This window comes from Salvelinus fontinalis, chromosome 23 (assembly GCF_029448725.1).
Source record: "Salvelinus fontinalis isolate EN_2023a chromosome 23, ASM2944872v1, whole genome shotgun sequence".
Taxonomy (NCBI): domain Eukaryota; kingdom Metazoa; phylum Chordata; class Actinopteri; order Salmoniformes; family Salmonidae; genus Salvelinus; species Salvelinus fontinalis.
This window is the reverse complement of record NC_074687.1, coordinates 16,467,507-16,494,705: the sequence shown is the minus strand read 5'-3', so window position 1 is coordinate 16,494,705 and position 27,199 is coordinate 16,467,507. Positions and strand designations below refer to the sequence as shown.

Genomic DNA, 27,199 nt, shown 5'->3' with positions numbered 1-27,199 from the left:
TAATAGTGCCCTCCAGCACACACACATGCAAGCAAGCGCAAGAAAGTGCAAGCACTAGCGCGCACACAGATACACAGACACACACACACACTCACAGCTTGGAGTTTGATACTAGCTGTAGGTTATCAGTCCTTCAGCGGTCACTGTGAGCTATAGCTCCTCTGGTTTACACAGACATGTATTTTTTCTCTGAGAGCAGCCGCTTAACACACACACACACACACACACACACACACACACACACACACACACACACACACACACACACACACTGCTCCAGACACACTACTCCAAAGTGTCAAGCACTTATAAATCTGTGTGAGCCGTTTATGTACAAGACTGCTGAATGATGTTGACCTGAGTAGCTGCATATATCAATACTTACTGTGTGTGTGCATGTGTGTGTGTGTGTCTTAATATGAGTTACAGTGCATCATTATTCATAACTCTCCCTCCCTAGGTATCGTGTGGTTGTGCCCTACCCCCCTCAGAGCGAGGCAGAGATCGAGCTGAGAGAGGGAGACGTGGTGTTTGTTCATAAGAAGAGAGAAGATGGCTGGTACAAAGGCACTCTGCAGAGGACTGGACGCACTGGGCTCTTCCCCGGCAGCTTCGTAGAAATCTTCTGAAGAGGATCGCTACACACACACACACACACACACACACACACACACACACACACACACACACACACACACACACACACACACACACACACACACACACACACACACACACACACACACACACACACACACACACACACACACACACACACACACACACACACAGAGCATACAGTTGAAGTCGGAAGTTTACATACACTTAGGTTAGAGTCATTAAAACTTGTTTTTGAACCACTCCACAAATTTCTTGTTAACAAACTATAGTTTTGGCAAGTCGGTTAGAACATCTACTTTGTGAATAACACATGTCATTTTTCCAACAATTGTTTACAGACAGATTATTTAACTTATAATTCACTGTATCACAATACCAGTGGGTCAGAAGTTTACATACACTAAGTTGACTTTGCCTTTAAACAGCTTGGAAAATTCCATAAAATGATGTCATGGCGTTAGAAGCTTCTGATAGGCTAACTGACATCATTTGAGTCAATTGGAGGTGTACCTGTGGATGTATTTCAAGGCCTACCTTCAAACTCAGTGCCTCTTTGCTTGATATCATGGGAAAATCAACAGAAATCAGCCAAGACCTCAGAAAAAAATTGTAGACCTCCACAAGTCTGGTTCATCCTTGGGCGCAATTTCCAAATGCCTGAAGGTACCACGTTCATCTGTACAAACAATAGTATGCAAGTATAAACACCATGAGACGACACAGCCGTCATACCACTCAGGAAGGAGACGCGTTCTGTCTCCTAGAGATGAACACACTTTGGTGCGAAAAGTGCAAATCAATCCCAGAGCAACAGCAAAGGACCTTGTGAAGATGCTGGAGGAAACAGGTACAAAAGTATCTATATCCACAGTAAAACGAGTCCTATATCAACATAACCTGAAAGGCCACACAGCAAGGAAGAAGCCACTGCTCCAAAACCTCCATAAAAAAGCCAGACTACCGTTTGCAACTGTACATGGGGACAAAGATCATACTTTTTGGAGAAATGTCCTCTGGTCTGATGAAACACAAATAGAACTGTTTGGCCATAATGCCCATTGTTATGTTTGGAGGAAAAAGGGGGATGCTTGCAAGCAGAAGAACACCATCCCAACCGTGAAGCACGGTGGTGGCAGCATCATGTTGTGAGGATGCTTTGCTGCAGGAGGGACTGGTGCACTTCACAAAATAGATGGCATCATGAGGTAGGAAAAGTATGTGGATATATTGAAGCAAAATCTCAAGACATCAGTCAGGAAGTTAAAGCTTGGTCGCAAATGGGTCATCGAAATGGCATACTTCCAAAGTTGTGGCAAAATGGCTTAAGGACAACAAAGTCAAGGTATTGTAGTGGCCATCACAAAGCCCTGACCTCAATCCAATAGAAAATTTGTGGGCAGAACGGATAAAGCGTGTGCAAGCAAGGAGGCCTACAAACCTGACTCAGTTACACCAGCTCTGTCAGGAGGAATGGGACAAAATGCACCCAAGTTATTTTGGGAAGCTTGAGGAAGGCTACCTGAAACGTTTGACCCAAGTTAAACGATTTAAAGGCAATGCTACCAAATACTAATTGAGTGTATGTAAACTTCTGACCCACTGGGAATGTGATGAAAGAAATAAAAGCTGAAATAAATCATTCTCTCTACTATTATTCTGACATTTCACATTCTTAATATAAAGTGGTGATCCTAACTGACCTAAGACTGGGAATTTTTACTAGGATTAAAAGTCAGGGATTGTGAAAAACTGAGTTTAAATGTATTTGGCTGAGGTGTATGTAAACTTCTGACATCAACTGTATGTTTTACTATCCTTGTGGGGACCTAAATGTGATTTCAATTCAAAATCCTACTTTCCTTAAACCTATTTTCCCTAACCCTAACACTAAACCTAACCCTACCCTAACCTTAACCCCTAACTCTAATTCTAACCCTAATTGTAACCCTAACCCTAAACCTAACCTCTACGCCTAAAATAGCCTATGTCCTCGTAAGGACCTGGGAAATGTCCCCATGGGGGATCATTTTCCTTTTTTTTACTATCCTTGTGAGGATTTCCGGTACCCACAAAGATAGTAATACCCACACACACAAAACACAACATACACCGCCACCCCAGCTCCAACCAGCCTCATAGGAGCAGGGGCCTTTATCCACGCAGGCACTCCCAGGACAGCTATGGGAGGGGTCCTTCATCAACCTCATCAATGACTTATGATGTTGACATCATCAGGCGGTGCATAGTATTTTTCTACTGCTTCAGTGTGTATATGCTCTAAACATGAGTGTCCAAATGAATGTGTGGTATGGCTAGAGACAGGCCAGACTGGTTACAGAAGCACCTAAAGACCCTGGCTTACCTGATACTTGTTCCTTCTGGTCTGTGTGTGTCTGTGTGTGTCTGTGTGTGTGTGTGTGTGTGTGTGTGTGTGTGTGTGTGTGTGTGTGTGTGTGTGTGTGTGTGTGTGTGTGTGTGTGTGTGTGTGTGTGTGTGACCAGCAGTGGTTAATACCAGCCATGTGGCAGCTCAACAACGGGACAGAAAGCACACCAATGGTCTCAAATGGTCTTAAACATACCTCACGTCTGGCAAGCTACATCAAACCTCCTATTTCACTGGCGAAGCACACAACAGTACTCCTCTTTCATTGGCTAAGCACACAATGGTGGTCCTTTTTTATTGGCTAAGCACACAGCAGTATTCCTCTCTCATTGGTTAAGCACACAACAGTGGTCCACTCCTATCTATGCACACAACTACTGTCTCATTGACTCAGCACAAAACAACTGTTCAACAACAGAAGTAGGATCAACTGGTTTAGAAGAGTAAAGCAGATAAGTCTACAGGTCAGGAAGACATAGTGAAACAGAAGCACACAGTTAGGAAGGCCAGAACAAGTTGGCTACAGCACAGATGAGACTAGATCTACAATAGACAGACAGCACACTCCGTCTCAGCACAAAGCACACCCTTGTGTGTGTGAGACCATCTGGTTCTGATTCGAGTAGCAGCAGCAGGGGAGTCTGGGTAATCCCTGAGTTGGGTGACAGACAGATGACTTTAAACACCCAGAGATTCAGATGAGATTAGAGCCTTTCCATCAAGCCCTGATACACACACACATACACACCAACACACACACTGTGACGTGAAAGGACTGGATGGGTCCCAGTCTCTCCCCTCCTCCTCCTCAGAGAGAGAGAATAGAGTGAAACCCGGTCCAGAAGCAACCCTTAGCCCCAGATGAACCAGCTGTAACCCTGTTTCTACTGAACCCAAAATGCCAGCCTGTTTGTCTGTTTCTACTATTTGTCTGTGGAGCTAAATCACCTCCTTGTTGGAGATGCAGCACTTCCACATGATTCAATCACCACACATCGCCCATCTTGCTATTCCTGCTCCTCGGTGTTCCCATGAGTCAGTGTGTTCAGGTCAACTGTCTTTCTGGTTTGTCTGACAAGACTTTACAGATTGTCTGGTGTGAGTGCGGTACCACTGACAAGACTTTACAGATTGTCTGGTGTGAGTACTGTATCACTGACAAGACTTTACAGATTGTCTGGTGTGAGTACTGTATCACTGACAAGACTTTACAGATTGTCTGGTGTGAGTACTGTACCACTGACTTCTCATGCTGAATCTAATGCTGTCTAACTATGAGAGAAGTGTTACAAGAGAAGTGTTACAATACTGCAACAGAAAATAAAGAATATATATATATATATATTTATACAGTACCAGTCAAAAGTTTGGACACACCTACTCATTCAAGGGTTTTTCTTTATTTGTACTATTTTCTACATTGTAGAATAATAGTGAAGACATCAAAACTATGAAATAACACATGGAATCATGTAGTAACCAAAATATATTTTATAATTTACATTCTTCAGAGTAGCTACCCTTTGCCTTGATGACAGCTTTGCATACTCTTGGCATTCTCTCAACCAGCTTCACCTGGAATGCTTTTCCAACAGTCTTGAAGGAATTCCCACATATGCTGAGCACTTGTTGGCTGGTTTTCCTTCACTCTGCGGTCCATCTCGTCCCAAACCATCTCAATTGGGTTGAGGTCGGGTGATTGTGGAGCCAAGGTCATCTGATGCAGCACTCCATCACTCTCCTTCTTGGTCAAATAGCCCTTACACAGCCTAGAAGTGTGTTTTGGGTCATTTTCCTGTTGAAAAACAAATGATAGTCCCACTAAGCACAAAAAAGATGGGATGGCGTATCGCTGCAGAATGCTGTGGTAGACATGCTTGTTGAGTGTCCCTTCAATTCTAAATAAATCACCAACAGTGTCACCAACAAAGCACCCCCATCACACCTCCTCCTCCATGCTTCACGGTGGGAACCACACATGTGGAGATCAGCAGTCTCCTCTGAACAGTTGATGTTGAGATTTGTCTGTTACTTGAATTCTGTGAAGCATTTATTTGGGCTGCAATTTCTGAGGCTGGTAACTCTAATGAACTTATCCTTTGCAGCAGAGGTAACTTTGGGTCTTCCTTTCCTGTGGCGGTCCTCATGAGAGACAGTTTCAACATAGCGCTTGACGGTTTTTGAGACTACACTTGAAGAAACTTTCAAAGGTCTTGAAATGTTTCCAATTTGACTGACCTTCATGTCTTAAAAGTATTGATAGACTATTGTTTCTCTTTGCTTATTTGAGCTGTTCTTGCCATAATATAGACTTGGTATTTTACCAAATTGGGCTATTTTCTGTATACCACCCCTACCTTGTCACAACACAACGCATTAAGAAGGAAAACATTTCCACAAATTAACTTTTAACAAGGCACACCTGTTAATTGAAATGCATTCCAGGTGACTACCTCATGATTCTGGTTGAGAGAATGCTATGAGTGTGCAAAGCTGTCATCAAGGCAAAGAGTGGCTACTTTTAAGAATGGGAAATATATCATATATTTACGTTTGTTAAAAAAAAAAGTTACTAATCAAATCAAATCTACATACTACATGATTCCATTTGTGTTATTTCATAGTATTGATGTCTTCACTATTATTCTACAATGTAGAAAATAGTAAAAATAAAGAAAAATCCTTGAATGAGTAGCTGTGTCCAAACTTTTGACTGATACTGTATATTGTCCAGATTATTTATATTTCGTGGGTGCCAGAGTTGCCCTCCGCTGGTGACCAGCGTTCTACCATGTGATCATGTGATCATTAAACATTGTCTCGTAATGATGACCTCGTGGTTTGGTTGGTTTTTCATGTCAAGTGCATTTTTGCAATAAATGCCTTTGTTTTAATACAACCTGTCTCGCCTCGTGCCTGTTGACAAACATGCTATCTCACTACTGCCTCCCCTCCCTCCTATCCATCACTTCCCTCTCCTCTTATTTCCTCCCTCTCTCTGTCCCAGTGGAGGTAGGTGACAGCAAGGCTGTCAGGAATAATCACCTCACACCTATTTGCATTTAGAGTGAAGCGAAGGCCTGGCTGACACACATGCTATATAGGTGGAGAGGTGTGTGTGTGTGTGTGTGTGTGTGTGTGTATCATCACAGGGTACAGAGGTGTGTGTGTGTGTTTAGGAAACTGGACTGTAAGGACACTGATCACCATTCTAGTCAACACTTCTCTGATGCCAACAGCACTTCAGCATGCCAGGTTCTGTGTTGGTGTGTTCCTATTCAGGATACAGTGAAAGTCACCCCAACCCAGATATCCCATCCTCCTCAACACGGACAACCCAGCCCACCTCCCACTCCAACCCACTACCCACGCACATGCTTCATCCACTGTTTCCACACACACACAAACACCCCTGGTCCGGCACAAGATAGGTTTGACCTCGTTCAGTCCCCCACCAAGCCTAAAACCTCTATATACAAACAAACACACACACACAAACACCCCTGGTCTGGCACAAGATAGGTTTGACCTCGTTCAGTCCCCCACCAAGCCTAAAAGCTCTATATACAAACAAACACACACAGCTCAGCTGCTGCAGATACTGTATTTATGCAGATTCCACAGCATCAACTGGCCACATTCCAGACCTGTGTGTGTGGCAGTCAGCCAGGCAGCACAGCAGGGTGTCAGGAGAAGGTGAGAAGGACATAGAGCTTCATGAAGAGAACACTGAAGATCATAGATCATCTCAGTAGGCCAGTAAACACCCTTTAAATAGTCTACAGAAACATAGCTGAAAAGAATAAAGCATGAATTCTTCAGAGATTTATGAAAATATCTAGTTTTCTTTGTTGTTATTCTGAGTGTTCTATAGGTCGTTATTTAATATATAAATTATATAATGAGGATGAGAAATACTTTTGAACGAGAAATGTATCATAGTGCATGGAAGTTTCTCTCTATAGTTTAAAGCAGTTATTTCGCGCCCTCTAGTGTCTCAGTACTACACTGCAACCACAAATATTTCCATGAGGACAATGGCCAGGGCCACGTTCCTTTGCCAAACGTTGCAGATAGAAATGCCAACAGAAATGCCAAATTAATAGAAAAGAAATGAAACCAACACATTGTATCCTGCTGAATGCACACCAGGAAACAGCAGAGGAAACGTAGAAAAATATCTGATGATTATTATTATTATTAATCAGCATAACAATAACACAATATTTTAGTTGTCCGTGTTTATTATGATTTTAATGGCAAAGCAACATTTTAAAACCAAATATGAGGTAATCTCCCAGCAGAGCCCCAAATCCAATGGTTACATCACCTTGCATGTTGATGTTAATGTGTTGATGTCCTCTGTATGCTATCCATAGCCAGAATAATTTTGCAGTGCATGGTGATCGAACAGGTTTCCTGTTATATTCATCAGAGGTGTAGGGAGGATGAAGTTTGTGAGTACAAAAAATATAATTATACAGATGATTAACAAAACGTACACATGACAGTATTCATACCTTGGTTTATGTGGTCAAAAAAACGAGTCACTTTTGACAACGGTTTTCATACACATACCCTGTCCATAATGTAGAGTCCTTTGGGATCTTCATTGAAGAGTCCTCCAAGGTTTTAGAGAAACCATTACAATAACTGTAGATGATACATGTGATCTGCATAACATTATGCAGCAAACCAATACCAATTGTACATACATTTGTGTGCCTCCTCGTCAGTATACCTGTAGACATAGACACACACAAATAAGGGAGCAGTTTAGTCATCTGCGCCCAATGCAGCAATAGTGTTTATCCTATTTTAACTTGTACCATGCATTGTTGAATACTCCTTTCAGATAGCCTTGAATGGCATTCCAAAGCGTGCATTTCCCTTTATAAACTGGGTGGTTTGAGCCCTGAATTCTGATTGGCTGAAAGCCATGGTATATCAAACCACCACGGGTATGACAAAATATTTCGTTTTACTGCTCTAATTACGTTGGCAACCAGTTTATAATAGCAATAAGGCTCCTCGGGGGTTTGTGATATATGGCCAATATCTCACGGCTAAGGGGTGTTCTTAGGCACGGCGCAAGCAAGAATTCGATTTTCATAATAGCAAGCAAGCAAGCTAGGACTGTTCTTGGAAGAACCTTTTGGGGCATTTTTCGGTGTCAAGAACCCCAAGGTTCTTCAAGGAACTTTGAGGATCTTATTTCGGGAATTTTTCACTTTCTTTGTGAACAGCAGCGGTTTGTATGAGTGTAGATAATATTGCATTTACATGAATTATTGGTAACCCCTTCTTTAAACACAATGGTATCATCCACATGAAAACCTTCCACTGTTACCATGGTGGCTCTGTCATGGATGGAACCCCTGTTAATTTCAAACAGAATTTTGGATCCAAAATGGCCATACAAGAATGCCAGTTTCACTGATCTCTAATTACGTTGCTATGGGAGGGGATGCTGTTTTGATGCTACTGCGACCCCTGTCTGTCACACACGGTTTGTCTCTTGGAGGAGAGAATCGGAGAGTAGGGATTAGGATGATGGTGATAATGAATATGCTGTTATCGCCGTACTTCAGAGACATGTCAGTGATGCACGGATGAAACGATGCAACGTGGGAAAGAAACATTTTAAATCGTTATTATTGTGTTGGCTATTTCCACAATTTATTCTAAATGGCGACCGAATGCACAGAACAAGCCGTCCTGGAGTTCCTAACGGAGAGAGGAGGGTTGGTCAGACATATGGACCTGATTGATCATTTTGAATCAGTGTGGAAAAGTGATGCGTCAAAGAAAACACTGTTCAATGAAAGGTTGAACCGTCACATTGACAGCGTTGCTTTCATAAAACTGGAGGATGGAGTGAAATTCGTGTGTTTGAAGGAAAACAGCACAAGCTCCGTGAAGCACACAGACCCTGGCAACGATGGAGAGTGTAACGGCAACGGAGTGTGTGGTAGGGACCGCCCACTATCTGAATCTGGAGAACGGGGTGGGAGCAGCAATGTCACCCGAGATGGAAACGGACATTCTAGTGATAAATGTGATTCACCTGAAAAAGACTCAAATGCACCCGACGAGCTATATTGGCTTGATAATGACATGGAATCCAACGGTAATCTTCATCATCCATGCTGCCTAGAGGAAGGTAAAGTTAGTGATGTTACCTCAGGTGGAGTCACAGAGGTGAAGCTTAGAGAAGTTAGTGATGATACCTTCTCAGGTGGAGAGGTGAAGCTAAGAGACAGGAGGAGGAGAGAGTCAGCTCCAGCACTGGGGACAGACTCAAGTGTGTTGGCTGGCCAGGTGCAGGTGAGGGGAAGTAGGAGGACCTCCCGGGGCTCCCAGAGGGCTCTGCTGACCAGCGCTCTGTCAGAGGACGGTGGGTGGGAGGGACTGGATGGAGACTGGAACACCCCCAAGAGCAGCCGCAGGAACTTCATAGAGCTGATGATGAGCAGCTCCCCACAGGTAGACTACTCACACTTTTATTTTATTCTATTGTATTTACAGATTTTCCACACTGGTTCTGGTCTAAGGTTGTTTAGGCTGCCATTTCTGAGATGTAGCCTACTAAATGTTCCTTTCTGTCTTTGCCTGTCTCCAGGTACGTCGGTCTCTGATCAACCGCAGCTCTCGTCTCAGAGACTCTGTCAGGAGCGACGGTGACTCCACCTCTCTGCTTTCGTCTGCAGACGGGGACTGTGTCTCAGTGGCCCTGGACCCCCTGGAGCACGAGTGGATGCTGTGTGCCTCGGACGGCCAGTGGGACAGTCTGTATCCGCTGCTCATACTGGACCCCAGCCTGCTGACCAAGAGGGACTTTGTGACGGGCTTCTCCTGCCTCCATTGGGCTGCCAAGCAGGGCAACGAGGAGCTGTTGACACACCTACTGGAGCATGCCAAGCAGAACAATGTCCCTGTGGATGTTAATGTACGCTCTAGTGCTGGGTACACTCCCCTTCACCTGGCCGCTATGCATGGACACACACAGGTAGGTGCTGTCCTCCTGCCCTGCCCTGTCCACTGATATTGTTTTCTGTGGCGTGCTTGTTAGGTGGTTTAAATCAAGTTTTCTGTGCTGTGATTATCAGGTGGTGCATGTGCTGGTAGACCAGTGGTCTGTAGACCCAGAGGCCAGAGACTACAGTGGGAGGAGAGCTGGCCAGTACCTTCCCCCTGGAGCCTCCTCTACTGCAGCCCTGGAGCCAGGGGGTGGGACCAGCCCTGTAGGAGGAGGAGAATCAGACACGGAGAACGCAGACAGCGGGGCACAAGGGGGGCGGTGGAGATTACCCAGAGTTCTCCAGTCCAACCTGAACCCACTGAGGCTGCTGAACGGATCAGGGGATGGGGGAGAGGTGGGGGGAGGGGGGGCAGGAAGGAGCAAGGCTGTTCAGAGGAAGTCGTCTCTGAGTCGGATCAACGCACGGCTCCACCGAGGACGCCATAAGACCCAGATCATCCACAGCACCTCCTTCAGAGGGACGGGGGAGGGAGTGGAGGAGGGAGAAAGGGGGGAGACCAGCCCAACCAGCCCCCTCAAAGGCAGACCAATTTCCAATCTGTTTGGATAAGTCACTGCAGTGTTGGAATCGCACATACATTAACAGATCAAAGGCGGCCCTAATAACCAGCCTACTGATTATGATACCATTATGACATGGGATCTAGTACTAACGGCCCAGTTTCCACCCAACACATATTACATTTAGTCCTGGACTAAAAAACATGAGCATGAGCATGCTTTTCCATCCAGGTGTAGGTTTAACCTGGGTCTGGGAACTGTAGGCCTACTTTAAACTTTAGATTTGGCACCGTTTACTAGTCACTGGGAAATGAATCCCAGAACTAAAATATTGCGTAATTTGGTCAGATGCTCGTAGCATTTATGTTTATGTAATCTGTCCACGAGAGATTACTGGGAAATAGATCTGGGATCATTTTGCTGTAAGAAAAATGTTCTCTCAATAGATCTGAATCCTGTGGGGATTTAAGGTGCTGCTTACAGTAATTACCTCTACATAATTATTTTATATATTTAACATAATTATTTAACTTCTAAAATTATTATAAAGACAAGTCAAAATAACCACTGAACACCTTCAACACAAATCTCGATGTAACTGCACTTGTCACTTTGAAGGTTTAACCAGAATGAAATAAGTGAGTCTATAACCTATGGGTTGTGTAGATGTTTTACCTGCAGTAAAGTTAGAAAAACTCTGCACATTTTAAGTTACATTCGCTAGACTGTGAATGGTCTATTCCTGAAATGGTCAGGAATAGAAAAAGAAAGGGTCAGAACTCCTAGAATTGAGATGGGGGAAAAAGGAGTCCCCATGTAAAAAGAAAAAAAGTAATCACTTGGTTTTCTACAGCAGATCAAATCCATATAGGAAGAACTGTAGCCAATGAGTAGGACATACTGTAGATCTATGGCCCATTCCACAGACCCTGCTCTACAAACAGTCATTCATTCAATCAGGTTTTTTACTTGTTCATGAATTTACCATAGAATAAATACATGTTTTCATTCTGTGGAACAAATGTCCCTGAATATTTTTACCTATATTTTCTCACAATAAATGACTGTTAATATTTCCAATGTTTTTGGACATACCCTCAAATTCTCCAGCATGATCATCATAGTGTTGGGCTGAAGTTCCTCACTCATATGTTGCAGTTTAGATGTCGTCATTGTCCTTGTATACTATAGATAAATACTGCATATTGTACATACCAGCCTGTTGCTAGACTCTAGCAGTCTGACTGCTGGGCACCTGATGTCACTTTTCCTAATGTTGGATGAATGCAAAGATGCTGTGCACTGCCTGTCTGTCTGTGTCTGTCTCTGTGTTTTCTTGGTCTCTCTGTCTGTCTGTCTGATATTGTCTGATTCCACTCCAGTTTTGAGCCATTGTATATGTATTATACACTTGAATGTTTCTCCTCTCTTCCCAGATTCCTTTCATAGTGCCCCTTCTTTTCACTTTGAATCTTATTGGGGAAATAAAGCAATAACTGTTTTCACACATCTGACGCCTGTGTGTTTTTGTAGTCAAAGCAGAAGTATACAATTACTTTACACAGAGGTATTGCTATAGATATTGAATGTCTATATGAGACTAATGCTGAAACGTAATGATAGGTCCGCTGTGGTGTGGTTGAATTATTGATGCTCTTTGATTGGCTATAGACAGTTGAGGTTAATCTAGTATTCATTACTCTGCAGGTGTACAGGCTGTTTGATGGAGCTGCTATTCACCTGTTACTGTTCACAGTCAACTCCCAGTCAGCACCTGTTGTGTTTATGATGTGTCTCTCCTCTTTCCTCTCCTCCCTCATTTCTCCTCTCATCCCTAATCGGTGCTTGACTTGAAATAGGTAACGGTACTCATTTTGTGTGTTGGTACTGTTTATATTTAGGTGTAAGAGCTCCACAATACTTTTGAGCTAATATTCTATAAGAGGAACAGGAGCTCAAGCAGTAGAACATTTGAGGTGCCCAAGTCAAGCGCTGTCCCTAATCTGTACTGAAGGGAGTTTAGTACTGAGTTGCCCGCGCAAAGAAGTTTACCAATTTCTCTTCTTGTAAAAAAAATGACTGAAGTTCAGTTTATCTGTGATGATGACAGAGCAGGGTGCACAGCAGAGCAGAACAGGGTGAGTGCTGCCAGGGCCTCATGGCTGCCTGTCTGACCTACATACACACTGAGGGGAATAATGCCTATTATGTAAATTCCTCCACATCTTTTCAGGGAAACTGTGCCAACTTTACTGCCCGGGGCTCTAGCTCTCTATAGCACCGCTGAATCAATGAGAAGGATGAGAGAGGAAAGAGAGAGCGGGGTGCTGCTCACTGTACTTCACTCCATTTCGGTGCTCACTCTACTCCCCCTACTCTCATGCATACTCCAGCCGTAGGTTTCCATTTGCAGAAATCTTAGAAAGACAAAAGGAAAAGTGTATTTGCCAATATTATATATTTGTCATGACGTTTGCTGCTCTCTAGTGGATACTTTGATACCATTTTTTGTTGTTGACAATTTGCAATTTATCCGTGCACGATTTTGTATTTAAAAAAAAGATGAAGAAATGTCATATGTAACATATTCAATCGAAATATTTCTTAATTTCGTTAGTAAATCATTACGGTATGTGCAAATGCGCTTCCCGGAATCGTCGCAAGGTGGCGATAAATGTTTAATTCTACATTAAAAGCATTTCGTATGTCTATGGTAAGTTCAAAGTTCAGCCAACTCTAAAGTTTCCGCCAGTAGCTTCATTTGTTGTGGAGAAAGCTGCAGTTAACTGACGTATTGTGAACATATTCTAGTTTTAACACATATAAACAACATAAAGTACATATATTTAGCTGCTGGTGAAACAGGTTGGTGTATATACGTATCTAACTGTAAATTATTACAGTGTTTGTTTTGAGGATAAAAGTGCTGCGGCCGCATTGGTTACCGTTAGCCAGCTAACGTTACTATAACTGCTGTGCTAGCTATCTGAAACCACTTAGTCGTAACGTTAGCAGCCAGTCGGCTAGCTATCTTTGTTTTTTAGTTTCAGTGCTTACTCGCTACATATCGGATATTTAGCTAGTTTACTAGCAAATGTGTCACAGTGATGTCTGCTTTCTAGTGACTTGATAAAAGATGCCAAGATCATGGCTAATGTTTAAAAGGAAATACTATTAGCTAACGTTACAGTAGCTAGCAAAATAAATACATTAATTGGCAGTTTCTGTATGAATTATAGTTAGTTGGCTGGCCAGCCAGGTATCCAGTGATGGTAGCACATATACACATTTTCCACACTGATCCCATTGACTATCTCCTCTCTCTCACCCCCCTCTTTCTCTTCATCCCCCAGCTTTCTGTAGTCAGGTGTCATGATGACCACCATCGTCCATGACACCACTGAGGCGGTGTGTCTGTGTCAGGAGTACAACCTGTTCCTGAAACCCATCGCCAAGATGACTGTGAGTGATACACATGCACACTGCCACATACACTTGGACCTAAAGTAGTTAAATGAGCATCTCCAACTTAATGTATTTGACTTCCAGGTGAGCATGTATTGTGATATGTATTGTATGATTTCTCTTTCAGGTGAGTGTGGCACTGCCCCAGCTGAAGCTGCCTGGCAAGAGCATCTCTAACTGGGAGGTGATGGAGAGGTTGAAGGCAATGGTAGCTCCTGAACAGTTCTCTGCCCTCAGGTAGGCATGGGCCCTATGGGCAATTCCACGTTAGCAGTCATGCTGACACTCTGCTTTTTCACTTTAAAATGTATGTCAAACATAAACCAATGATTGCAAAAGAAACCATACAACTCTATGCACAAATATGACTTTTAACAATTTCCAATGAAAATTTTACAAAAACACATTTACTTGAAGAACAGTAAAGATGCAAAGTTTGGTAACAGAATGACAGTTTGTGCCATCATTCTGTTATCAAACAGTTCTTCAAATTAACTTTTACTATTTTCTACATTGTAGAATAATAGTGAAGACATCAAAACTATGAAATAACACATATGGAATCATGTAGTTACCAAAAAACTGTTAAAGAAATAAAATATATTGTATATTTGAGATTCTTCAAAGTAACCACCCTTTGCCTTTGACAGCTTTGCACACTCTTGGCATTCTCTCAACCAGCTTCACCTGGAATGTCTTCCAATAGTCTTGAAGGAGTTCCCACATATGCTGAGCACTTGTTGGCTGCTTTTCCTTCGCTCCACGGTCCAACTCATCCCAAACCATCTCAATTGGGTTGAGGTCGGGTGATTGTGGAGGCCTTGTCATCTGATGCAGCACTCCATTACTCTCCTTCTTTGTCAAATAGCCCTTACACAGCCTGTAGGTGTGTTGGGCCATTGTCCTGTTGAAAAAAATATGATAGTCCCACTAAGCCCAAACCCGATGGGATGGCGTATCGCTGCAGAATGTTATGGTAGCCATGCTGGTTAAGTGTGCTTTGAATTATAAATAAATCACAGACAGTCTGTGAGACCTGCTGTTTTCAACTCTCTAGAGACAGCAGGAGCGGTAGAGATACTCTCAATGATTGGCTATGAAAAGCCAACTTACATTTACTCTGCTGACTTGTTGCACCCTCGACAACTACTGTGATTATTATTATTTGACCATGCTGGTCATTTATAAACATTTGAACATCTTGGCCATGTTCTGTTATAATCTCCACCCGGCACAGCCAGAAGAGGACTGGCCACCCCTCATAGCCTGGTTCCTCTCTAGGTTTCTTCCTAGGTTTTGGCCTTTCTAGGGAGTTTTTCCTAGCCACCGTGCTTCTACACCTGCATTGCTTGCTGTTTGGGGTTTTAGGCTGGGTTTCTGTACAGCACTTTCAGATATCAGCTGATGTAAGAAGGGCTATATAAATACATTTGATTTGATTTGACAGTCACCAGCAAAGCACCATCACACCTCATCTTCCATGCTTCACAGTGGGAAACACACATGCAGAGATAATCTGTTCACCAACTCTGCGTCTCACAAAGACATGGCGGGTTGGAATCAAAAATCGCAAATTTGGACTTCTCAGACCAAAGGACAGATTTCCACTGGTCTAATGTCCATTGCTCGTGTTTCTTGGCCCAAGCAAGTCTCTTCTTATTGGTGTCCTTTAGTAGTGGTTTCTTCGCAGCAATTTAACCATGAAGGCCTGATTCACGCATTCTCTGAACAGTTGATGTTGAGATGTATCTGTTACTTGAACTCTGTGAAGCATTTATTTTGGCTGCAATTTCTGAGACTGGTAACTCTAATGAACTTATCCTCTGCAGCAGAGGTAACTCTTGGTCTTCCTTTCCTGTGGCGGTCCTCATGAGAGCCAGTTTCATCATAGCGCTTGATGGCTTTTGCGACTGCACTTTAAGAAACTTTCAAAGTATTTGACATTTTCCGTATTGACTGACCTTATTGTCTTAAAGTAATGATGGACTGTTGTTTCTCTTTCCTTATTTGAGCTGTTCTTGCCGTAATATGGAATTGGTCTCTTACAAAATAGGGCTGTCTTCTGTATGCCTCCTCTACCTTGTCACAACACAACTGCTTGGCTCAAACTCGTTAAGAAGGAAAGAAATCCCACAAATGAACTTTTAACAAGACCCACCTGTTAATTGAATTGCATTCCAGGTGACTACCTATGGAGCTGGTTGAGAGAATGCCAAGAGTGTGCAAAGCTGTCATCAAGCCAAAGGGTGGTTACTTTGAAGAATATCAAATATAAAATCTGTTTTGATTTGTTTAACACTTTTTGGGGTTACTACATGATTTCATATGTGTTATTTCATAGTTTTGATATCTTCACTATTATTCTACAATGTAGAAAATAGTAAAAATACAGAAAACTCCTGGAATGAGTAGGTTGACTGGTACTGTACATTTTAAAGTGAAACATTTGAGTCTCAGCGTCACTGGAATTGCCCCTATCTAGAGGAACATATTCATACTAGTAGTCATAGGTCACATGTTTTCTATGTGTGTTGCTATAGCTATAACCAAGCTAATAACTCTACAATAACCAACATTAAACCATGACAATACTGATAATACGGCCAATGGGTTGCCTGGTATCAATATTTTCTGGTACTGATATATGTATTGTATGGAGAGGTAAACATCCCACCTCTGTCTCTCCGCAGGATCTCTAAGAGCACCATGGACTTCATCCGTTTTGAGGGCGAAGTGGAGAACAGAGGGGTGGTGAAGATCCTGCTGGCCAAACTGGACGGGAAGAGCATCAAACTCAGCGGCTTCACTGACATACTCAAGGTAGCGGAGATAATGTTGTGTAGGCTTGAAAATGTACGGGGGAAATGTAAAGTGTAACAGTCTGTATTTTTGGTCATGGACAGCCTTCCCCAGGTTCTTGCAAAACAGAACTCTCTTTCTCCCAATCGACTGATAATAATGAATCATTTCTCTGTGGGATGTCTAGGTGCGTGCGGTAGAGAATAAGATGGACTTCCCGACACGGTATGATTGGGACTCATTCTTCCGTGACGCCAAGGACATGAACGATACTGTTCCAGGGGAGAGGCCAGACACCATCCACCTGGAGGGCCTGCCCTGTCGCTGGTTTATCCTGCCTGACGGACCCCCCGACCGGCCCTCCGAGACCGCCCTGCAGGCTGTCTTCCAGGTACAGAGGGACGCACCATATACCTAGCAATCACTCAATCCATCATCGATCAATCAATCACCCTAACACACACATCCCCACTAACCCTAACATACACACCCCCTATCTCCTCCCAGGGTTTTGGTCCGGTGCGTCACGTGGACATCCCCATGCTGGACCCGTACAGAGAGGAGACTCTTGATAAGAACTTCAACACCTTCACCTTCGGCGGCCATCTTAACTTTGAGGCGTACGTCCAGTACCAGGAGTACGATGGCTTCGCCAAGGCCATGGACACACTGAGAGGCATGAAGCTCATGTACAAAGGAGAGGACGGCAAGGCTGTGGCCTGCAACATCAAGGTACTGAACTACACACACTATCCATGCTATAGATATTTTCATGCATGTTAACTTCTCTAGGGTATGTGAGACGGTAGCGTCCCACCTCTTCAACAGCCAGTGAAACTGCAGGGTGCCAAATTCAAATACAGAAATACTCATTATAAAAATTCAGAAAACAAAACATATTTTACATAGGTTTAAAGATTAACTTCTTGTGAATCCAACCACGGTGTCAGATATAAAAAAATCTAAAAAAAATAATGCTTTACGGCGAAAGCATACCTTACGATTATTTGAGAACAGAGCCCAGCAGACAAATCATTACAAACAGTAACCAGCCAAGTAGAAGAGTTACACAAGTCAGAAATAGAGATAAAATGAACCCCTTACCTTTGATGATCTTCATATGGTTGCACTCAGCAGACATTCATTTACTCAATAAATGTTCCTTTTGTTCGATAAAGTCTCTTTATATCCAAAAACCTCAGTTTCGTTCGTTCGTTTTCTTCAGTAATCCACAGGCTCAAACGCATTCAAAACAGGCAGACAAAAAATCCAAATTGTATCCGTAAAGTTCATAGAAACATGTCAAACGATGTTTAGATTCAAACCTCAGGTTGTTTTTAGCCTAAATAATCGATAATATTTCAACCGGACAATAACGTTGTCAATATAAAAGGTAAACAAGAAAGGCACTCTCTCGGTCGCGCGCATGAAAAAGCTCTGTGACACTTTAGGGTCCACTCATTCAAACTGCTCTTACTTCCTCATTTTTCAGAATACAAGCCTGAAACAATTTCTAAAGACTGTTGACATCTAGACAAACTACTTCCTGAATGGATTTTTCTAAGGTTTTCGCCTGCCAAATCAGTTCTGTTATACTCACAGACACTATTTTGACAGTTTTGGAAACTTTAGAGTGTTTTCTATCCAAATCCAGTTATATGCATTTCATATCGTCTGGGCCCGAGTAGCAGGCAGTTTAATTTGGGCATGCTTTTCATCCAAAATTCTGAATGCTGCCCCCTACTCTAGAGAAGTTAACATCAGAAGCCTCCTCCCTAAGTTTGTTTTATTCACTGCTTTAGCACACTCCGCCTACCCTGATGTCCTAGCCGTGTCTGAATCCTGGCTTAGGAAGGCCACCAAAAATTCTGAAATTTCCATCCCCAACTACACCATTTTCTGACAAGATAGAACTGCCAAAGGGGGCAGAGTTAGCCTGCAGAGTTTTGTCATACTATCCAGGTCTGTGCCCAAACAATTCAAACTTCTTCTTTAAAAAATCCACCTTCCCAGAAATAAGTCTCTCACTGTTGCCGCTTGTTATAGACCCTCCTCAGCCCCCAGATGTGCACTGGACACCATATGTGAATTGATTGCCCCCCATCTATCGTTAGAGTTCGTACTGTTAGGTGACCTAAACTGGGATATGCTTAACACCCCGGCCGTCCTACAATCTAAGCTAGATGCCCTCAATCTCACACAAATTATCAAGGAACCTACCAGGTACAACCCTAAATCCGTAACGCGGGCACCCTCATCCTGACCAACTTGCCCTCTAACTACACCTCTGCTGTCTTCAACCAGGATCTCAGCGATCACTGCCTCATTGCCTGCGTCTGTAATGGGTTTGCGGTCAAACGACCACCCCTCATCACTGTCAAACGCTCCCCAAAAACACTTCAGCGAGCAGGCCTTTCAAATCAACCTGGCCCGGGTATCCTGGAAGGATAATGACCTCATCCCTTCAGTAGAGTATGCCTGATTGCTCTTTAAAAGTGCTTTCCTCACCATCTTAAATAAGCATGCCCCATTCAAGAAATGTAGAACTAAGAACAGATATAGTCATTGGTTCACCCCATCCTGTGGCGTACCGCATTAGCATCTAATAGCCCCTGCGGTATGCAACTTTTCAGGAAAGTCAGGAACCAATATACACAGTCAGTTAGGAAAGCTAAGGCTAGCTTTTTCAAACAGAAATGTGCATCCTGTAGCACTAATTCCCAAAAGTTTTGGAGCACTAAAGTCCATGGAGAATAAGAGCACCTCCTCCCAGCTGCCCACTGCACTGAGGCTAGGAAACACCGTCACCACCGATAAATCTACGATAATCAATCATTTCAATAAGCATTTTTCTACGGCTGGCCATGCTTTCCACCTGGCTACCCCTACCCCGGCCAACAGCTCTGCACCCCCCGCAGAAACTTGCCCAAGTCCCTCCCGCTTCTCCGTCATCCAAATCCAGATCGCTGATGTTCTGAAAGAGCTGCAAAATCTGGATACCTGCAAATCAGCCGGGCTAGACAATCTGGATCCTCTCTTTCTAAAAATTATCTTCCGAAATTATCTGCAACCCCTATTACTATGCTGTTCAACCTCTCTTTCATATCGTCTGAGATCCCCCAAAGATTGGAAAGCTGCTGCGGTCATCCCCCTCTTCAACGGGGGAAACACTCTAGACCCAAGCTGTTATAGACCTATATCCATCCTGCCCTGCCGTTCTAAAATCTTCGAAGGCCAAGTTAACAAACCGATCACCGACCATTTCGAATCCCACCGTACCTTCTCCACTATGCAATCTGTTTTCCGAGCTGGTCATGGGTGCACCTCAGCCACGCTCAAGGTCCTAAATGATATCATAACCGCCATCGATAAAAGACAGTACTGTGCAGCTGTCTTCATTGACCTGGCCAAGGCTTTTGACTCTGTCAATCACTGCATTCTTATCGGCAGACTCTAGCCTTGGTTTCTCAAACGACTGCCTCGCCTGGTTCACCAACTACTTCTCAGACAGAGTTCAGTGTGTCAAATCGGAGGGCCTGTTGTCCGGACCTTTGGCAGTCTCTATGGGGGTGCCACAGGGTTCAATTCTTGGGCTGACTCTTTTCTCTGTATATATCAATGATGGCGCTCTGGCTGCTGATGACTCTCTGATCTACCACTACGCAGACGACACCATTCTGTATACATCTTGCCCTTCTTTGGACACTATATGTTAACAAACCTCCAAACGAGCTACAATGCCATACAACACTCCTTCCGTGGCCTCCAACTGATTTTAAATGCTAGTAAAACTAAATGCATGCTTTTCAACCGATTGCTGCCCACACCCGCCCGCCCGACTTGCATCACTACTCTGAACGTTTCTGACTTAGAATATGTGGACAACTACAAATACCTAGGTGTTTGGTTAGATTGTAAACTCTCCTTCCAGACTCACATTAAGCATCTCCAATCCAAAATGAAATATAGAATCGGCTTCCTATTTCGCAATAAAGCCTCCTTCACTCATGCTGCCAAACATACCCTTGTAAAACGGACTATCCTGCCAATTCTTGACTTCGGGGATGTAATTTACAAAATAGCCTCCAACACTCTACTCAGCAAATTGGATGTAGTCTATCACAGTGCCATCCGTTTTGTCTCCAAAGCCCCATGTACTACCCACCACTGTGACCTGTATGCTCTCGTTGGCTGGCCCTCGCTACATATTTGTCGCCAAACCCACTGGCTCCAGGTCATCTATAAGTCTTTGCTAGGTAAAGCCCCGCCTTATCTCAGCTCACTGGTCACCATAGCAGCACCCATCCATAGCACGCGCTCCAGCAGGTATATTTCACTGGTCATCCCCAAAGCCAACACCTGCTTTGGCCGCCTTTCCTTTCAGTTCTCTGCTGCCAATGACTGGAACGAATTGCAAAAATCACTGAAGCTGGAGACTTTTATCTCCCTCTCTAACTTTAAGCATCAGCTGTCAGAGGAGCTTACCAATCACTGTACCTGTACACAGCCCATCTGTAAATGGCACACCCAACTACCTCATCCCCATATTGTTACTTATTTAAAAAATGTTTTGCTCTTTTGCACCTCAGTATCTCTACTTGCACATCATCATCTGCACATCTATCACTCTGTTAATGCTAAATTGTAATTATTTTGCCTCTATGGCCTATTTATTACCTTACCTTCCTAATCTTACTACATTTGCACACACTCTACATTTATTATTCTATTGTGTTATTGACTGTACGTTTGTTTTCCCATGTGTAACTCTGTGTTGTTGTTTTTGTTGCACTGCTTTGCTTTATCTTGGCCAGGTCGCAGTTGTAAATGAGAACTTGTTCTCAACTGGCCTACCTGGTTAAATAAAGGTGAAATGAAAATAAATAAACATACAAAAACATACAGTGTCCAAAACATTAAGAACACCTTCCTAATATTGAATTGCACCCCCCCTTTTTCCCTCAGAACAGCCTCAATTCTTCAGGGCATGGGCTACAAGGTGTCGAAGCATTCCATAGGGATGCTGGCCTATGTTGACTCCAATGCTTCTCACAGTTGGCAAGTTGGGTGGTGGACCATTCTTGATACACACGAGAAACTGTTGAGCGTGAAAAACCCAGCAGATTTGTAGATTTAGACACAAACTGGTGTGCCTGGCACCTACTACCTTACCTCGTTCAAAGGCACTTAAATATGTTGTCTTGCGAATTCACCCTCTGAATGTAACACATCCACAATCCATGTCTCAATTGTCTCAAGGCTTAAAAATAGTTATTTAACCTGTCTCCCCCCCTTCATCTACACTGATTGAAGTGAATTTAACAGGTCACATCAATATGGGATCATAGTTTTCACCTGGTCAGTCTGTCATGTAAAGAGCAGGTGTTCTTAATGTTTTGTACACTCAGTGTATATAACCACACTAAGAGGGATGAAACATCAATAGAAGAGAGAGGCGGTAAGGCTGGGTTAGATCTGGGTTGGATGTCGGTTACGGTTGAGGGGATTGTCCTGTTGTGTGTTAGTTAATGAGAAGGGAGGGTTAGAGTCAATACAGAAAGGCTTGTGTAGGGCAACAGGTTTAAGGCCTTTTAGTGAAATGAAAGTCAGGGCCGTATTATAAACCAGGGACCTGGTCCCTAATCCAAAACTAAGCCGTACTGCCTTAATGAAGAGGATGGAGAGAAAGAGGGCGGGGCAGAGGGAGAAATGAGGAGAGAGATCTGAGTGTCTAATCCACGGGGGTCAAAGCCTCTCAACCCAAATTAAGAGAATGAGGGGAGGAGATGAGGAGATGTGGGGTGGGTGGGGGGGTGACAGGAGAGTAGCATGTCTGTCTGTCTTTGTCAGGTGACCTGAGTGTCACTAGTGCACCCTGCAGTCCTACCCCAACTCTAATCAGGTGACTCACTGTATTTTTTTCTATCTGTCTGTCAGGTGACCTTTGACACCAGTAAGCACCTGAGTGACGTGACTCTGAAGAGACGCCAGCAGGAACGACTGAGAATACAGGAGCTGGAGAGACAGAGGGAGGAGCAGAAACGCAGAGAGAAGGAGGAGGAGGAACGCAAGGAGGAGGAGAGGTATACTGAGAAAAGAGGAGATTAATTCATGTGCTTGGTCTGAAAACACTGACCCCTGTCTATCTAATCCTTTCCTCTTTACTGGCCCTACCGTTTTCCTACTCCTTGCTTCTTACGTGTCTCTACCGTGATCTTAGTCATGGTGATGGCTCTTAGGCCGGGATTCAGTCCGAACCGTGCAATAGCACAGGTCAATATACAACCGACAAAGCGTCTTTCAAAGGCATTAGCTCGACGTTTGCAGGGATTACTTTCGTGGTAAACACTGTGTCAGCTCAACCATAAATGACCTTTAAAAGTAAATGACCTAGTCTTCAAGTGTGTAGAGGGGAGCTTCCACCATATTGTGGTTACCCATCCAGTCCTTCAGATCTGCGAACAGAAGGTGGAAGGAACCAGTGGCGGTCGGTGCCATTGAAGATGAGGGAGGACGGTTCTTTTTTTTTGGAGCATGGCCTTATTTCTATTACAGCATATTGGATGACTGTCATTCATATTCCATACACCCAGCTCAATGTAACATCGATAGGTTTAGGCTACTACATGATACTCTACATGATTCTCATGAGGTTGCTACAACCCAGCCTGGGAGTGAAAGTTTACAATGTAGGTCGAGAGAAATGTAACTAATCAAGGTAAGACATTGACACATTCAATACTGCCTTGCACAATCTTGCCTGCATCTTGCTGATCTAGGGTGTAATCATTGGTCCAACAGTTGCAAATAGAACGAAGTGGGGATAAACATACCATAATTTGTCAAAAATAAACAAATTTGCATCAGTTTAAGAAAAGTCTTTCAACAGAATCGGCAGAATGAATACACCCCTGATCACACGCAAACACAGTTCACTTTCATAGCAGCCACACACAAACAGCATGATCCTTTCGATCATTGGATAATTCACATCTACACGCTCTCCTCTCACCTTTTCCTTTCGCTTGTGGACTTCTGTACACAACACATCAGCTGTCTGTGATCAGGCGAGAAAACCTTTCCAAGCCAAACCTTCATATCATAACCGTTAACCACTACACACAGCCTACATTACATTATTCTCACCATATTAGCTAACGTGAAGTTAACATAGCTACTAGAACTAACGTGTTAGTTAACCCTTTGCAATCATGCAGTACAGTGTACAGTTAGCAAGCAGTTTAGCAGTTACACCGGCAGGCCCCGGTGGCAATAAATTATTTAAACCAAACGCTTACCCTGACTTGGAAGAGTTCCAGTGTTGGATAGCCAGAGCCAGCTAGGTAACATAGCATCCCTCTCTGTTTGAGCTGGGTGTTTGAATAGGCTAAATTAGCAAGCTGCATTTGCTAGCTAAGTGAAAGTGGGGGGGAAATGAAATATAGCTTGCTCTCTCTCTCTCTCTTTTGCTTCTTCAATTTTTAAGATTTAAGTACTTTCAACTACTGTCTTTCAGTAAACTATTCCCCACATTGTTTGCACTGCAGTGCTAGCTAGCTGCAGCTTATGCTTTCAGTACTAGATTCATTATTTGATCCTTTGATTGGGTGGACAACATGCTGCAAGAGCTCTGATATGTTGGATGACGTCATCCAGAAGTTGTCATAATTACTGTGTAAGTCTATGGAAGGGGGTGAGATCCACCAGCCTCCTAATTTTTGTATTGAAGTCATTGAACCCAGAGGACTACAGAAACTAGCTGTCTTCCAGCTACACCATGATGCTACCCTACATAGTGCTGTTGAGGCTACTGTAGATCTTCATTTCAAAACATTGTGTTTTAATCAATTATTTGGTGCCGTGAATATATTTAGTATAGGTTTATCCAAAAAGGATAACTTTAAGTGTTTTTATTTTTATGAAATTCACTGAGGAGAATTGGTCCTGCCCTTCCTCCTCTGAGGAGCCTCCACTGGTAGGAACTAGGCTACTGGGGCTTGTATTGGTTGACAGTAGCAGAACTATGTATTAGACTAGATGATGTACCATGCTTCTGCTGTGGTTGTAGGAAACACAAAGAGGCGGAGGAGGAGGAAAAGGTGCAGAGGAAAGCAGAGAGGATACGGAAACGAGAGCAGAAGCTGAGAGAGAGGGAGGAGAAGAGGAACATAAAGAAGGTGAAGAGGAGGCAGGAGGTGGAGCAGAAGAAGTTGCAGTTGAAGATCACGACGGAGGAGAGAAGGCTGTTGTTGGCTCAGAGGAAACTGGAGTCTATACGCCTTATCGCTGAACTACTGAGCAGGGCCAAGGTACACACACTACTACAGACACTTGATACATGGCGCCATTGAACATTCAATACGGAAACATGCTGATAGGAACCACTTAATAATTTCTCTCTCCCTTCCCTCAGTTTCTGAAACAGCAGCAGCAGGAGAAAGAGAGAGCGGAAAGAGAGGAGCAAGAGAAGGAGGAGTTAGCCAGGCAAAAGGAGGAGTTAGCCCGGCAGAAGCAGATGGAGGCCTGCAGGCGGGAGCAGGAGGCGGAGCTGAGACGTGTGGAGTTAGAGAAGGGGCGTGCCTTGGATCTGCAGCGCAGAGAGAGAGAGCTGAGGGAGAGACTGGTTGGTAACCTGCTGAAGAAGGCTGGAGGAGAGGGAGAGAACCAGACCTCCACCACCCAGCCCTCTGCCCTGACCATGCCCAGGGGAGACAGCTCCGACCTGGGGAAGACGGCCAGGGCCCTGGGGGTGAACGTGGTTAGACCAAGGGGAGAGGAGAGCCCCAGAGCTACCGTACAATCACACGTCACTGAGAAACAGATAGTAGAGAGGGAGGAGAGGCGAGGAGAATGGGAGGAGAGGCGAGGGGGCAGAGAGGACAGGGAAGGAGGCATGGAGGAGAGAAGAGGTTATGGGTTGAGAAGCAGAGAGGTGAGGGAGAGGAGTCGGTCCCACAGCCGGGGCAGGAGGTGGTACAGCCAGAGACGCAGCGGTAGCAGGAGAAGAAGAAGCTCTAGTAGAAAGAGGAGTGGTAGTCAGAGGAGAAGGAGAAGTGATAGCAGACGGAGGAGAAGTGGTAGTTCTAAGAAGAGGAGCAGCTATAGCAGGAGGAGTGGAAGTTGTATCCACAAGAGACGCAGTCACCATGGACGGGGCAGCAGGAGCACCAGCCGTGATTGGAGCAGAAGCTCTAGTGGGAGGAGCCACAGCAGAGGGAGGAGGACACATAGACATAGTCGACATAGAGACAGCAGGCGCAGATCTAGTAGCAGCAGCTCTAGGAGTAGAGAGAGGAGCAGGGAGAAAGACAGGAGCAGGGAGAAGGAGAGGAGTGGAGACAGGAGCAGCGATAGAGACAGGGACTCCAGGAGGCGTAGTAGTAGTTATTCCAGACGACACTAAACGGTCAACACAGCCAGAGGAGACAGAAGAGGACCCTATGCCTGGGCCTAGTTTTAGTAATGCACGGTCAGGGGATCTGGTTCCATATGCTGCTGCCCACTGTCTCTGGACCATATCAGGCTTCTTACAGTCTCCACATACACACCTCTCTTTCTCTCCCTCCACCAATGCTCTTCGTTCATCTGTAGGTTACAGAATGCTACACTGCTATTATGTTCTGTTTGACACATGTAGTGTAGATGCCATATGTGCTGTAGTTTGATCACTTGGTTAGTATGTGTCTCCTTTGAGGAAAGATAGAAAAAATACTTAAACTTTTTAGGGTCACAGTGAATGGCCTGTAGTGTTTCAGAAGAACAATATTACTGGGTTTCTGGGAACTGTAGTTCAATATTAGAGCACTTCCGCAGGGGTCTGTAGTCCTATGGCCAGACACCACACAGTCTAGTGCAGTAGATAGATAGATAGACAGCTGTAGTCTAAATCAAGTGTTTTACCCCAGGAAAAAGAGAACGAAGCCAAAGACAATCAGACTAAAATATGTCCAACAGCTTAACCAGACACACGTTTCCGAGTTTCACGTCTAACCACCAGACTAGACAGTAGTTTCAGTTCTAACTTGATGTCACTAGAACATAAAGTGGTTCTGTGAGATTTAAAGATGTCTGCAGTGTTCTGGTGAGAGAGAATTTTAGGTGACTCTGGTTTAAAGCACCCACCCCAGACTGACGCCTGGTGTCACCATGTTCATTTGTTGAATGGTGTTCCTGCTAGTTCAAGCCAGGAGCCTGCCTGTCTGTGTACATTTCATTTGCCTTATTGATGAGTGTGTGAGTGGGTAACGTTGTATAAAGGTTCAGGGTGTCGTCAATCTGCTGTATATGCTCATGTTTCTCTGTTCTGATGGGTGGCTTGCATGTCCTCAACACACTGTCATTTTATTTGTTGAAATAAAGAAAGGACAGAAAAGATGTGATTTATTT

General features: G+C 43.9%; 3 protein-coding genes across 4 annotated transcripts in view; all 3 read left to right on the top strand.

The window, feature by feature from the left end:
- LOC129820928 (E3 ubiquitin-protein ligase SH3RF3-like) overlaps positions 1–5,905 on the top strand; it is a 96,751-nt gene extending 90,846 nt beyond the window's left edge. For both annotated transcript variants that reach the window (XM_055878054.1, XM_055878053.1), the window contains exon 9: positions 461–5,905. In XM_055878054.1, the coding sequence (XP_055734029.1) occupies positions 461–629 (169 nt within the window). In that variant the 3' untranslated portion in view covers positions 630–5,905. The remainder of the gene's footprint in view (positions 1–460) is intronic.
- Positions 5,906–8,345: 2,440 nt separating this feature from the next.
- Positions 8,346–12,056, top strand: LOC129820927 (ankyrin repeat domain-containing protein SOWAHC-like). Its single transcript, XM_055878049.1, has 3 exons — positions 8,346–9,492; positions 9,629–10,015; positions 10,116–12,056. The coding sequence occupies exons 1-3, from the start codon at positions 8,695–8,697 to the stop codon at positions 10,596–10,598; spliced, it is 1,668 nt and encodes a 555-aa protein (XP_055734024.1). The 5' UTR covers positions 8,346–8,694; the 3' UTR covers positions 10,599–12,056.
- Positions 12,057–13,284: 1,228 nt separating this feature from the next.
- Positions 13,285–27,187, top strand: LOC129820924 (A-kinase anchor protein 17A-like). Its single transcript, XM_055878046.1, has 9 exons — positions 13,285–13,414; positions 13,903–14,011; positions 14,142–14,251; positions 16,705–16,834; positions 17,001–17,204; positions 17,321–17,545; positions 22,751–22,896; positions 24,882–25,122; positions 25,227–27,187. The coding sequence occupies exons 2-9, from the start codon at positions 13,922–13,924 to the stop codon at positions 26,214–26,216; spliced, it is 2,136 nt and encodes a 711-aa protein (XP_055734021.1). The 5' UTR covers positions 13,285–13,414; positions 13,903–13,921; the 3' UTR covers positions 26,217–27,187.
- Positions 27,188–27,199: the final 12 nt, after the last annotated feature.

Excerpts from the sequence above, each read along its gene's own strand:
- LOC129820927 (XM_055878049.1), top strand. The coding sequence starts at position 8,695 with ATGGCGACCGAATGCACAGAACAAGCCGTCCTGGAGTTCCTAACGGAG. Across the intron at positions 9,493-9,628 it reads TGATGAGCAGCTCCCCACAG|GTACGTCGGTCTCTGATCAA; the intron begins GTAGACTACTCA and ends GCCTGTCTCCAG. Across the intron at positions 10,016-10,115 it reads CTATGCATGGACACACACAG|GTGGTGCATGTGCTGGTAGA; the intron begins GTAGGTGCTGTC and ends TGTGATTATCAG.
- LOC129820924 (XM_055878046.1), top strand. The coding sequence starts at position 13,922 with ATGATGACCACCATCGTCCATGACACCACTGAGGCGGTGTGTCTGTGT. Across the intron at positions 14,252-16,704 it reads GAACAGTTCTCTGCCCTCAG|GATCTCTAAGAGCACCATGG; the intron begins GTAGGCATGGGC and ends GTCTCTCCGCAG. Across the intron at positions 17,205-17,320 it reads CCCTGCAGGCTGTCTTCCAG|GGTTTTGGTCCGGTGCGTCA; the intron begins GTACAGAGGGAC and ends ATCTCCTCCCAG.